Here is a 14,479-nt window from a genome sequence, read left to right as displayed (position 1 = left end):
TAGTTCAGACTAAGATAAAACCACACTTACATGTATCTGAATCAAAGAACCATGTATTAGACATGCTTGCTTTTTTATACTAACCATCCAAGGCCACTTGAAGTGTATTAACCCTTACCTCTTCCAATGAACGTGTCAAGTACTGCTTGCCGTCCCAAGAATAAACAGTCTGGGATACTGAGAAAAAACTCAAGCCCATCTCCCACCTTAGCCATGCTCGGGCCTATGCAATCAAGTCACCGAATTCATTTTTTTTCTGCTGACTATAAAAGTGCCAAAAACGATGACAAAGTTCCTATATATTTGCAAACGTTTTGGTATCCATAGAAAGAACAAATAAAAGCTTTACCGCCTGACGACGTAATTCTGCATCATTTGAAGTCAACCTCTTGTAGAAGGCAGGAAGGACATCTGTACGTTCCAATGGCTCGAGGACAGAGAGAAGCTCCTCCCAAGCAAATGGAAAAAGTGAGCTTGCACCCTGCAATATATTTCTAAGACGAGATCAAAAACATCACATAGACCTCCAATGACAAAGCATGGGCCATCTTCAAGCTTATATCAAGCCAAAATTTGGACTCCACAGTAAGGCAAAGTATTGAGTAACCTGTTTGTAAAACCAATCAATTTCCTCTTGACGCAGCATACAAACTCCACGTAGAATAAAACCAGATACAACACCAGGATGCGCTTGACCATAAGCCAGAGCTAAGGTCACTCCCCAAGAACCACCCATCACCAACCACCTGAAAGTTAAAACAAGTCCACAAAAACAATAATATGCTTGCAAGTTAGAGCCGGAAACTTTAGCCAATGATTTCTACATCCTTGAAGTTCCACTTCAAGAACACTAATCCAATCCTAATGAAATAGAAGAGATGAAAAATTTATATGGAGTTTAAGCCCTCTTGAATCACACGTTTTGAGCTTAATTTTTTTATCCTATTCATCTCTTCCAATATCTGCAGCCCTCTCAAAATGCTATTGAAGCTTTCAACTCCTCTCATAATTGTGAAGGTTCTAGGAAAAGGCAGAGTGAAGACTTGTTTACTCGCAGATGTTTCCTCAACTTTTCAAGGTCTTTGACAAGATCCCAAGTTGTGTTCTCTTCAAGGCAACCACGAGGAGTGGACTTTCCACAACCTCTTTGATCAAATAAGATTACTTTGTAATATCGCGGATCAAAAAAGCCTGCATGGCGTGGTACACAACCAGCTCCAGGACCTCCATGCAAAACTGCACAAAACCATTTGACAAAGTCACCCACCACTTCACAGCGCAAAGTTCTGTGAATATCTCGAAAGAGTCGGAAAAAAAAAGATATGGTTAACTTACATACTGCAGCCTTCCCAACAGGATTCCCAAATGTTTCATAGTAGAGCATGTGTTTATCGGAAACCCTCAGATATCCACGATCAAAGGATGGTCCATGCTGATATGTACTACCCAGTGTTTCTCCATTAGTCTTATACGTGTTTCCTGTGTCAACAGGAAATGCACGGTGAGGCTGCATGGGAGGTGCAAGAGGCACCACCACGAGCATGCCAGTGTGTGATCATGAAATGAAGCCCAGACTCAAAGCAATACCTAACCAATTACAAAAAAAATGGCTATGGCCATTACACCTTACACATCAACCTTAGAGAGATCATACATTCAAACCTATCTAAGCAAGCATGATGTGCAAGCAGGAAAAACTTGCCATTGTCGCCTTCATTGAGGAGGTGCTCTACTGTTTGGAAGCAATGACAAATTTACACACACACACACACACACACAGTCATAGCAAGACATTAGCATCTAGTCATCTTTACTTTATATTCTGTGTTTTTTTCTACCTTAAACTGACCAATATACTTTTAACTTATGTTTTCTAGGCTTATTACGAGCAAATCATCACCCCCTCACAAGATCACCTTAGCTGTTCCAAACGATCACATACCTTCAAAATATCTGGTCTCTTGCACACGATCGTCTCCCAAAGATTGCATTTGACGTCAACATGATGGAACGGGATGGTATCATTACACTACTAGATAGCTTCTTTCTAGAGGCATTCGTATGGATAAACTACCACCCTTCCAGTATAATCTTGATGCCCCCAATCTGAGACTTCCTAACAACAGCGTAACCGGATGCATTTGGACGGACATCCTCTAGCTCATGTCTTTTGAATGTGGATTGAGCTGCCAAAATCTCCCCACAAAGATGTGTTTCTATCAGGATCACTTTTTATATATTACTACTGATGGATTCATTTCAGAGGCTCGGGTACTTACACAAACATAAGTCACATGCTTTGACAATTGCCATTGGTCCAATCAAAGTCCGATCACACCGCTCGTGATGTGAGACATGGCCTTATGGGGAGCAATAGTCACAGGAGACCGTTTGTGAATTGCGTAACCTCAAACAGGTAACCTCAGACAGAGGAGCACTATGTCCTCTCTATTTTTTTTTGTTCCCGGGAAAAAGATCCTTCTATCAGTTAATGAAAAAAACAGCCACAAAGGTCTAGATACAATCACGAAGGCCTAAATACAAACTCGCCTCATTAGGGGCCGGAATCAAATGATCAAAAGGGGAAGAGACACTTCCCCTCTGTCTGGCCGCTCTGTGAGGAGAAGGCGATATCATGGGGGGGGGGGGGGGGGGACAACACACATGTGGTTTGTAATGCCAAGTGGGGTCACCACCTCTATCTGTGAGAAATGGGCCAGGCCTCCAAAGCCTCAAGAAAGCTTCATGCCACTTCCGCATGGGGTCAGAGCCTCCCTGTAACTTCCCCCACTAACCGCGGAGGGTGTAAATGATATTGAGCCATATGCTCCTGATGGACTCAACCGGATGAGTGTGGGTACCCTCGATGGCCTCGCTGCATCTAGCTCACCAAATGTGCTAGGCTGCTATGCTGCTACAAATCCCCCATCTCCAGCATGAGCCTAGCCGCCAGTCGCCGTGGGGCTGTGATGAGAACTGCTGCAATACGATGGTGAGAGACTTGAAGGGCTAGCCCTCCCCCATCCTCCTCATAAGCCCTGACCACTCCAGCCTCTGTGGCCCAAGCAACAGTGCCCCAGGTAATGATCCAGGTCGATGCCCTGTCCATAGTGAAGATGCGGAGAATCTGCTACCAAATCCACTATACCTTGAAACGAATGACCGCGTAGCTCCCCGAACCCTGGCCTACACCCCTCCGCCTCTATGCCTGCTTCACCCCCATCCTCCCTCCGCCTCCATCCTTCCTCCTCTGCTGTTCTCCCCTGCCTCTGCCCCGCTATCATTCCTCCGCCTCATCCCTCTACGCAGCGCATCCTTCCTCCGCCTCGCTGTTCGCCCCTACCTCTGCCTCCCCTCGTTCCTCCGCCTCATCTCTCTGTGCAGCGCTTCCCTTCGCCTGTGTGTCCAACTCCCCTCCCCTTGCTTCCCGTTTCTTTTTGCTTTTCCCTTTTCCACCCTCCCTTCCTTTCCTCCGCCTCCTTGCCTGCCTCTTCCCCTTGGTTCGGATTGCTCCTCATCCGGGTTGTTCAAGTCAGCCTTCTTCTTCGATTAGCATCATGGCTAATCATTCTCCCTCGGCCGGGCGAACCATTGTTTTTTTCGAAGCCGAGCTCACGGTCCTCTTCGCCGAAATCGAGAAAGACTCCAAAACGACCCTCATTGCCAGAATCTTTGGATCTCACCCTTCCTGTCTCCAGGCTCGGGATTGGGTCCTGGCGGCTCTGCCTTCCAACCTCGCTCCACACTTTCGAGAGTATTAGAAAAAGAGAAACTCTAATTGTGAGAGAGAATGAAAGACCTAATGGCAAAACTCTAATCTACATCTAAACACTTTAATCTACTCCTGCCTAACCTAAGCTCCGATACCAAGAAAAGAAATGCTATATAAGGAGGATTATAGCAAATGCTAAATTTCATGATTTACTGATTAGAATAATAAAAAGGAGATTAAGCTAAATACAATGCTAACGGCAAACCAAATCAACACAGGATCTCATTAATTGAGCAAAGCAATACATCATTTTATAGCTCTCCAAAGAGGCATCTAGATCCACCAATCACTCCACCGAATAACCACAAATCACTCCACCTTTTCCATGATATCTCAATCAGCCATATGACATCACCTTGACACCTCGTTAATTACATCATTGGGAATCTAGTCTTTTGACCTTTGCTTTACCAAACCACTTAACCTTTGGACAATTTAACCTTTAATTTATGCCCTTTAGACCACCACATAAATGTGCACACACACGAGTTACGCTCCCCCTTCGTTTATGCAAGATCACTTTTTCAATAGTAGCAACCAAAAAGGATTACAATAGAGTATGCAACACTATCAACATCATGAAGTAACAAATTAGCATACAAAGCATCACACAAAGAAGACATAGCATTAGTTATCTCATCAGTCTTTGTGCTAGAGATGACATCATACTTCCAATTGTGAAGCTCCCTCCTTAAAATCACCTAATACACAAGCTAAACGCACAAGGTTAGAGCACAGAGAATGGTGCAAGCACACTCACCTCCCAACCATAGATTCCATCCCAAGCCAAGGGCTAAGATTCCATTTCCACACTAAGCCAGTCAACTATGGCATCCCATACCACCAAAGCCTGTCCTAAGGGATCCTCGGCGACAGCTTGTGAACCACCATATCCATGGCAAGAGTAAGACTACTCTAGTCTAGGCACAGACCAACTATCAAGTAAGATAGTCCAACAACACAATAACCCATAAGTCACTCATATAGTGACTACTTCTACTAAAATAACCATCTAGCCACAAATGGCCAGTAACCATGGATTATCAATAATAATGAACCCTAGCCACTTGTAACCTGCCTACAGCCTTCCCCCTAATCTCAAGGCTCCCCAACCCTACCTAGATTAGGACCTAAACTTGAGCATTAGTGTCACCAATTGACCGACCATTCGGTCCATCTCCAGATTTGTGTCTCGTTCACTTGAGGCCAGGCCGGTGTCTCATGTGAAGGGACCAATATTTTTGCATAACATGGACGGGAGCCAGACTGGTGCCACCCGTGTATTAGCAGGATGGTGTCGTATGGACGGGAGCCAGACTGGTGCCACCCGTGTATGACCTGGACTGTGTTCTATCCATGGGATTGTCACGCCATGGAAGAGTACTTGCCTATGGGACTGTCACTCCATAGGGAGGCTCGTGCCTGGATCTGTGTCTTACCTATGGGACTGTCACTCCATAGGAAGACCGGGATTTATGTTTCTCTGTCATGCCATCATTGTGCCCGACAGATGTTTTGTACTTGTTCCATGAACGGGAGATATGTCCATGATACTATTTGCACATGCATTCATGTTTTACATGTTTGGAACTGTTTTCGCATGACTTGTATTCTTGTGTTTGCCTGGTGATAAGTGTATTGCACTTGTTTGTTTAATCGCTTTCTTTCTAACCTTTATTTTTATAAGGTTGTAAGTTCACATTCATTTAAGAGTGGGAACCCATTGTGGGCACCCGCATATAGACCAAGGTGGGGAGGGAAACCCCACTCTTAACCCTTTATGTGTGGGGGTGGGTGCATGGCCACCTACTCACACCCCACCTTGAAACTGGCCGCCCCCATGCAAGCTAGGGGAGCCGGCCAGCTGTGGTCGTATGCTCTCTCTCCAACACCTACAAAAGAGTGACCATCTCATGGAGAGACATTGCCTTATGCAAGAAGGTCACATGCATCTGATTCTCAAGTTCGTGGAGCACATGCCACCGTGCTTCATGAAACTTCCATGATGGCGCATGGAGCCCATGCAGATAGGGTTGCCCCGTTGGATAAAGGGAAAAGAAAAAGAGAGGACCATGAGCCTCATACCAGAAAGCTCAAGGAATTTAAAGCAAGTGACAAGTCCGTTAAGTTTGATGTTTTTCATGGAGAGCATGATGCTTCCAAAGTGTTAGCATTTGTGGCACAGTTTGACATTGCTTATAGCGATGAGGACTTCACTGAGAAGTCTAAAGTACGCCATGCTAGCCTATTCTCGAAGCGGACCGGTGCTCATTGGTGGATCACTGAAAAGATCACCAAAGACCCCATTTGCACCTGGAAAGAGTTTAAGAACAGATTTTATGCTCAGTTCTTGCCACCTAATGCGGAGCAAACTCTCACCCAAAAGTGGGATAGACTTGAGCAAAGAGATAATGAAAGTGTATAACAGTATGTCAACAAGTTTTGGGAAGTGTTGCTTGAGGTAACTCCTTTTATGCAAATCACTGAGAATGAAAGAAAGAGGAAGTTTCGCTCCGGATTGCAACCAGCTTATCGTTCAGGCATTGAATTGCACCCGAAACATACTTTGCAACAGCTTACAGCCTCTGCTCTTGCTACAGAGCAATTGGTGCCCAAAATTAAGCAAGATCAAGGCGGTTCAAAAGGCAAAGACAAGGCTGTCCCAAATCTGCAAAAAGGTGGACAGCCACCTAAAAAGAACTTTCGGGAGACCCAAAAGGGAGGTAAAGCTGAAACTACCTCATCTAAAGATCAGGCCCCAAAGAAGAACAAATTTGGCTTGACCCCCGAGCAAAGGGAGCAATATGCCAAGGAGGGAAAATGTTTTTCTTGTGGCAGCAAAGAGCACATGTTTCGACAATGCCCTGACCGCAAATCAAAGCATGAGGACAAGCAAACCAAGGCTAATGTGCATGCAATTCCCGATGTGCAGGGAAACACAAAACATGATGCAAAAGAGCGGATGGTATGCAAAGCATGGGATCAAACCAAGGATCAGTCCGCCTTATTCATGTTTGATGACTGTGTAACCGATAACTTCATCTCTATACAAACGGTAGCTGCCTTCGGTATTGAGGTTGAGAACATGGGACCTCAGATTGAAGCAGAAGCTGCCTTTGTTATTAAAGAGGTGCAGGTTACCCCACTGATAGGAAAGTTGCGCATACATATTCAGGGCTACCTTAATAATGAGCATTTCTTAGTTGCACCACTCAATGGATGTGATGTATTGCTGGGCAAGCCATGGCATCATAGGCTTGAGCCCCGCAAAGAGTACAAGACCAACATGATTTCTTTTATGCATAGAGGCCGCATGCATTTCATTGATGCTGGCAAAGAAGAGGATTCCATCCCACTTGTATCCAGATTAATAAAGCAATGAAAAAGAGTCTTTCTGCGTACTTGGTTTTTGTTCATGATAGCATTATACCAAGTCATCAAAATGTGGATGCTCTGACTTACGATAGGCTGAATTTTCTTCATGCATTCAACAATTGTTTTGCCGATGCATTGCCAGGTGAATTACCTCCCCAAAGGCCCGAAGATCATCGCATAGATCTTGTGCCAGGTAGTTCTCCACCTAACAAACCCGCATACCGTGTGAGTGCCGCACAAGAAGCAGAGATCATGAAGCAGGTAAATGAGCTTTTAGAGAAAGGTTTGGTTCAGCCTAGTTCATCGCCTTATTGCTCTCCTGTGCTTCTTGTTCAAAAGAAAGACGGGTCATTCCGCATGTGTGTGGACTATAGAGCTTTAAATAAGCTTACCATCAAGAATAGATTCCCAATTCCGCGTATTGATGACATTTTGGATAAGCTTGATGGTTCGGCTTGTTTCAGCCGTCTTGACTTGAAGAGCGGTTACCACCAAATACGAGTGGTGCCACAAGATGTCCATAAAACTGCATTCAGGACAGCTTTTGGATTATATGAATTTTTGGTGATGCCTTTTGGTCGCACCAATGCTCCTGCCACATTTAATCGTATGATGGATAGGATATTCCGACCCCATCGCAAATTCACAGGTGTATTCTCTGATGACATCTTGGTTTTTGTTGGGTTTTATGCTGTGTATGCACCCAGGGGAGTGCTAGTGATCATCAGTAGGTTACTAGGACACTTTTTACTTCAGTTAGTGGAGGTTTTTTTACCCAGTTTAGCTTAGTTTCACTTATAGTGGTTTATAAGTGATTTGGTCCACCTCGCACAGTTTATGGCCGGACCATGTGAACACACTTTAGGTCACATCTTTTATGTGGCTATTGTACTCCTTTTTATCATTATCAGTACATGAGCAAACGTGTTCCTCTCTCTCTCTCTCTCTCTCATGCCTCCTCTTGATGTGCCTTCCAAAACCCTAACCCTAACAACCATTTCCCACATTCTGGTATCACAGCAGCTTTATCTGCCCTGTCCGTACAGGCCCTCGCCACCAGCTGCCCGTACAGTCACTCGCCATCAACTGCCCGTACAGTCAGTCGCCTTCAGCTGTAGCCACTCCAGCCCACGTACAGTCCTGCACAGACAGCCGTACAGTCTCTACAGGCCTGTTGTCTGTCCATACAGGCGCCGACTGTTCCGTACAGCTATTCCAATCTGCCCTGCTCCGTACAGGCGCCTGTCCTGTTCCGTACACTGCTCCGTACACTGGTCGACCAGCCTACTCCGTGCAGCAGACAGCAGACGACCAGCACCTGCTGCGTATACCTGCAGCAATACAGTCGCTGCTTCTCCTCTGTACACTGCTCCGGACAGCTGTTCCGTACAGCCTACAGCCGACCAGTACCTGCAAAATCACATGGGTAAAATTTAAAGCTTTACATGTTTTGAAATTTGGACGCTTTTTTTGTGAAAGCTTTTTTGGCAGATACAGGGAGGTTTTCTTGCAAAGAAACCTCTACAGGCTTTTGCAAGGCTTTGGGTGCAGAAATTTTGGGCATTTTTGGGCATTTTGGCACGGTGTGAACCACTTTTGTTACTCTACTCAGTCAGTGGTGCATTGCTTTGCACATTCAGAGGATGGGTCAGTTGTATTCACTGGAGTACAGTTGCTTTCAGGGTTGTTGCTTTTGGGTTTTTTGATACACAGGTACAACATTGTGCACTAGCATAATGGCAAATCAACAGCAGAGTGATGTGTTCACGTACTTGTCTAAGGAAGACAAGCTGGATGGCATGAATTACTCCTTGTGGAGTTTTATGCTGAGAAATGTGCTCGTGGCAAAAGGTCTTTGGGATTTTGTTAGTGGTGATGAACCACGTCCAGGTCCATTGGCTCCAGAGACTCCTCCTCAAGGGGGTGCTCGTGGAAGAGGACAACAGGCACAGGTACCGGTTCAGCCACAGCCTGTTCAAAGAACAAATGCCCAGAAGACATGGGATGCCAAAGATGCACAAGCCTTATCACTTATTGCATTGTCAGTACAGAGGTCTATTATACCTCATATTCGTTCAGCTGGCTCTTCACGGAATGCATGGGTGACTTTGGAGCAAATGTATGCTGCTCGTAATGAGGCACGGATCTCATTTTTGAAAAGAGAGCTAGAAAACCAGAAGATGCATGAAGGAGATGATATGTCTAGCCACTTGAACAAGCTGCAGGATTTGAGACAGCAACTCATCAATGTGGATGAGATTATTCCTGAGACACAGCTTGTATCCACCATCTTAAACTCTTTGCCAAGATCCTACTTGGCTTTTCATACCTCTTTGAACCTTAGCATGAGGAATGCTATTGAGCCCCTAGAGTATCAGGAACTTGTTGCTCTCTTGTTACAGGAAGAGCAAATCAGGAAGAACATGAACATGAACACAAGTGCTGAACAAGCATTTGTGACAGGTCAAAAAGGGAAAGGCAAGTTTCAGCCAAAGCGTTTAAATCAGAATTCAGGTGATGGTGGTTCATCTCAGGATACCAAGAAAGGTGATGGACAACCCAAGAAGAAGGGCAAATGCCATTACTGTAAGAAGCCAAGTCACTACATCACAGAGTGTAGGAAGAGGATTGCCAAAGAGAAGGAGAACGAGTCTAGGGTGTCTATAAAAGATACCTCTAAAGCTCCTCCGGAGACTGCTTCCTTTGTTGAAAACAGGGATTATTGTTTCTACACATGCAGTTATGATGCCTCTTGGTCTTCACAGGCACTCAGTGTGACTGAGCATGCATGTACTTGGTATTTTGATAGTGGTGCTTCAAAGCATATTACATCTCGCAGGGATTTGTTTTGTAATGTACGCCTTGCCCCTCTTGGCAAGACCGTTCAGTGTGCCAATAATGCTTCATATCCAGTTCGTGGCATTGGGGAGATTCAGCTCACAGCCATTGATGGCTCTATTCTTCGCCTTACAGATGCCTTATATGTACCAGGGATAAAGAAGAATCTGTTGTCCGTTTCTTCTTTAGCACAGTGTGGTATGCAAGTCAACTTTGATGATGACAAATGCATGGTCAGAGACAAAGCTAATGCTTTGACCTTGATGCTTACTGGTACATTATGTCATGGACTCTATCAGTTGGATGCATTTCAGCCAGTGGATCAGTCTGCCTATCATGCATTCACTCTTACTCCAGCTATGGTTGATGCGGAGTTATGGCATGCTCCCATGGGGCATGTAAATTTTGGTAGTCTTATGCTTATGCAGCGACATAACATGTTGACAGACCTACCTCTTATGGAGAAGCCTCCAAATCACATATGTGAAGGATGTATTTTGGGAAAAATGCATCGGTTTTCCTTTCCACGTGATCAATCTCTACGAGCAACTGCAAAGTTGCAGCTTATACACACTGATCTTTGTGGTCCCATGCAGACGAAGTCATTAGGAGGTTGCTTCTATTTTGCTACATTTATTGATGACTTCTCTCATATATGCTGGGTCTATCCGTTGACACAGAAATCACAGGTATATGATGCATTTTTGACCTTTGTAGCACTTGCTGAAACAGAGTCAGGATGCAAGGTTAAGACCCTCCGTTCTGACCGAGGGGGGGAATATGTGTCACACATGTTGAATTCCTTTCTTGAGAGTAGAGGTATCAAGCATCAGTATACTACTCCTTATACTCCACAGCAAAATGGGGTTGCAGAAAGGAAGAATCGGTCACTCATGGAGATGGCCAGATGTATGTTAAAGGCAAAGAAGCTACCACATGTCTTTTGGGTGGAAGCTGTTATGTGTGCTTGTCATATTTTGAATCGATGTCCCACAAAGGCATTGGTTTCCATTACTCCTTTTGAGGCTTGGCATGGCCGCAAGCCTTCGGTATCACACTTTCGTACTTTTGGGTGTCTTGCATATGCACACATATCCAAAGAGTTGAGGAGGAAGTTGGATGATAAAGCCACAAAATGTATTTTTGTTGGGTATAGCCGTGAGAGCAAGGGCTACCGGTTATATGACCCACTGTCCAAGAAGATATTCACTAGTCGGGATGTGATTTTTGATGAAAAATCAAAATTATCCGTGGCTAGTTATGATGCAAATCAGGCTGAAAATGATGTGTTTGAAGGTCTACTACCTGTGAAGTTTCATTCCACAGTTGGTGATCCAACCCATGAGGGTGCAAGGCAGCCAGCTAATCATGAAGGTGGTGCAGAAATTCGGCAGGAGATTGAGCGAGAAGTTGAGCCAAATATGGGGCAGCAGGCTCCACAGGTAATATACCTAGATGGTATTTGAGGACGTTACAGGACAGCCATCTAGATGCTCCTCTTGCTGGCCGTACTCGTAGGGAGACACGGACCAATGAGCATGCACACATCATGGATTTAAATATGGTTATGGCAGCTAGTTTACAGGATGATAATGAGCCTGATTCATTTGTGGATGCACGAGACAATGTGCATTGGAACAAAGCCATGCAGGATGAACTTGATTCTATTAAAAAGAATCAAACATGGGATTTGGTTGATCTGCCCAAAGGCAAGAAAGCCATTGGTACTAAGTGGGTCTATAAGTTGAAAAGACATGCAGATGGATCCATTGACAGGTACAAAGCCCGTCTAGTTGCAAAGGGCTATGCACAAAAGAAGGGCATTGATTATGAGGAGACATTTGCTCCTACATCCCGTATATCGACACTTAGAAGTGTCATTGCATTGGCTGCACATCGTGGTTGGATTGTTCATCAGTTGGACATCAAGACTGCTTTCCTACATGGGGACCTCGAGGAGGAAGTTTATGTACATCAGCCCATAGGTTTTGCAGAACATGGTCATGAAGGGAAAGTATGCAGGCTGAAAAAGGCCTTGTATGGTTTGAAACAAGCTCCACGAGCTTGGTATGCAAAGATAGATGCTTTCCTGCTCACTCAAGGCTTTGTGAACAGTCCATCAGAAGCCACTTTGTATGTAAAGAAAGAAGAGAAAGATCTGCTGGTCATCAGTCTTTATGTAGATGATCTTTTGCTCATGGGATCAAATGATGACAAAATTGCAGCTTTTAAAGAGATACTGCAACAGATATTTGCCATGTCTGATTTGGGGCTCGTACACTACTATTTGCACATACAGTTTGTGCAGGATAACAGAGGCATTCACATGCATTCATGTTTTGCATGTTTGGAACTGTTTTCGCATGACTTGTATTCTTGTGTTTGCTGTTTGACTTGCCACTTACTGAGCGGGGACGCCTGCTAGTGAGTCGTGAAGTTTGCTCTGTCTTCTAACGAGTTTTGTTGCATGTGAGCAGGTGGTAAGTGTATTGCACTTGTTTGTTTAATAGCTTTCTTTCTAACCTTTATTTTTATAAGGTTGTAAGTTCACATTCATTTAAGAGTGGGCACCCACGTATGGGCCAAGGTGGGGAGGGAAACCCCACTCTTAACCCTTTATGTGTTGCGGTGGGTGCATGGCCACCTACCCACACCCCACCTTGAAACTGGCCGCCCCCATGCAAGCTAGGGGAGCCGGCCAGCTGTGGTCGTGTGCTCTCTCTCCAACACCTACAAAAGAGCGACCACCTCACCCGCTTGGAGAACACAACAGGCGATCATCTCTTCTCCGTTTGCTCTCAGGTGGCTGCACCTCCACTCTGCAAGGTGCTACGCCTCTCCTCTCCAAACGGCTGCACTCTCTACACACAGGCGGCTGCGTGGGGCTGCACTGCCCTTCCACAGGCTGTACGGGAGGCTGCGCTTTCCACAGCAGGCTGCGCTCCTCCCCTCCATAAGCGGCTGCACTCCTCTCCATAGGCGGCTGCAGCCAGGCTTCTTCTGCTCTCCTCGGGCGGCTGCGCCTCCTTCGGGCGGCTGCGCACGCCTTCCACAGGCGGCTATAGGTGGCTGCGCTCCCTTTGCAGGCAGCTACTGGTGGCTGCGTTCCTCCCCTTGCAGGCGGCAGCGCCCTCTTCCTCACACGGCTGCGCTCTCCTCCACAAGTGGCTCTACAGGCGGCTGTGCCCCCAGACCTCCACAAGTGGCTACGCCCAGGCCTCCTCCCCATTCAACAGGCGGCTACGCTCAGATCTCTAGACGGCTGCACTTAGACGCCTCAGGTATTTGTCTTCCACTAGCGAGCTACAAGTAAGTGGATTGAGATTTAAGTAAAGGATTTTGAAGTAAATTTAATAAGGGATACTCTCTACTGCTAACACCCATTCGGTGCCGGGTAGTCCAAGCTTCTGGAGAACCACGGTCCATGGGTGCCGAGATCGGGAGAGCCAAGCGTTAGTACGGGAGCGCTTGTTTGTGCGTGGTCCTAGAACACCAGTGGGGCGCTCTCCGCGGATTCCAGTGAAGGCACAGGACCGTAGAGACTTGACCACTCAAGTGGGTTGCTCTTCTTCGAACGTCTACTTAGAGTCTCTTGTTTGGTAACTGTATTCATCCCAGTTGTACATGGACATCATCTGGTTCATTGAGCCCATGGAGCATTGTATCTTTTAAATACTCCCAATAATATATCATATATTGAGGGGGGGGTCGGCCCCAGTGCTGGTGTCCATAGATCAACATTTCATTTCATTTCAATTTTCAGTTGTTTTTAAGTTGTCCATTCAAATTGTGATATTTAAGTTGTGCTATTACGCGTGTGGGTGTCCAACGGAGTCTATTCCCACTTGACGGGATCGGTTTCAATTAGTGTTAGGTACATAACATACTTCCGCTCCTAAGACCTTTCCTCTCTAGGAAACAAAGTCAGGGAATCTCCACTCTTATCCAGCAATTGTCTCCCAAGTCCAGTCCTCCACCGCCTTGTCTTGCCACTTGATCTTATGCTCAGAGATCAACTTATTCCTAAGCTTCCTCTCCCTAAAATCCATTTTAAGCTCAGGCTCATGTGGAACAAAGGACAAGTCCTGAACCTCTACCAACTCCTAAGGTGTAACAAAGTTATTCTCAGCTCCCAATTTCTCTGTGAATCTACTCACATGAAAAACTAGATGAAATTTTACATCAGGTGGCAATTCTAACTTATACATTAGGAAGCGTTCACGGAGGGAGTTCTCCGAGGGAAGGCTTGTATCTCTATGAATATACAAGAGTTTTGAGATATTGCGAACATGGAAGGTTGGACTGTGGACCTTATTGGATCTTGAAAAGGATTGGTGAGGTGACGTAGAAGTTAGAATTGCCTACCAATGTAAAAGTTCATCCGATAAATTACCATCCACTGACTAGCATCTCCTCATATCCGCTAAGAAATCTCTAGCCACATCAAATCTCTATATCCTTAAGCCCTGATATAGTTACCAAAGATTTAGGTTG

The 14,479-nt window shown here is 45.5% G+C and overlaps 1 protein-coding gene across 4 annotated transcripts in view; it reads right to left on the bottom strand.

The window, feature by feature from the left end:
* The window catches only part of LOC147637978 (uncharacterized), an 87,700-nt gene that overhangs the window by 45,729 nt on the left and 27,492 nt on the right, over nucleotides 1–14,479 (bottom strand). For 2 of the 4 annotated variants that reach the window (XM_086797203.1, XM_086797197.1), the window contains exons 2-6: nucleotides 1,336–1,479; nucleotides 1,044–1,236; nucleotides 608–746; nucleotides 350–481; nucleotides 119–223 (exon numbers count right to left, since the gene is read on the bottom strand). In XM_086797203.1, the coding sequence (XP_086653329.1) occupies nucleotides 119–223; nucleotides 350–481; nucleotides 608–746; nucleotides 1,044–1,236; nucleotides 1,336–1,479 (713 nt within the window). The remainder of the gene's footprint in view (nucleotides 1–118; nucleotides 224–349; nucleotides 482–607; nucleotides 747–1,043; nucleotides 1,237–1,335; nucleotides 1,480–14,479) is intronic. The other 2 variants (XM_086797218.1, XM_086797210.1) reach the window with 1 other exon arrangement.

The sequence above is a fragment of the Cibotium barometz genome, chromosome 5 (assembly GCF_041138505.1).
Source record: "Cibotium barometz isolate CiBa-2024 chromosome 5, ASM4113850v1, whole genome shotgun sequence".
NCBI lineage: Eukaryota > Viridiplantae > Streptophyta > Polypodiopsida > Cyatheales > Cibotiaceae > Cibotium > Cibotium barometz.
This window is presented reverse-complemented; position numbering and strand designations above follow the sequence as displayed.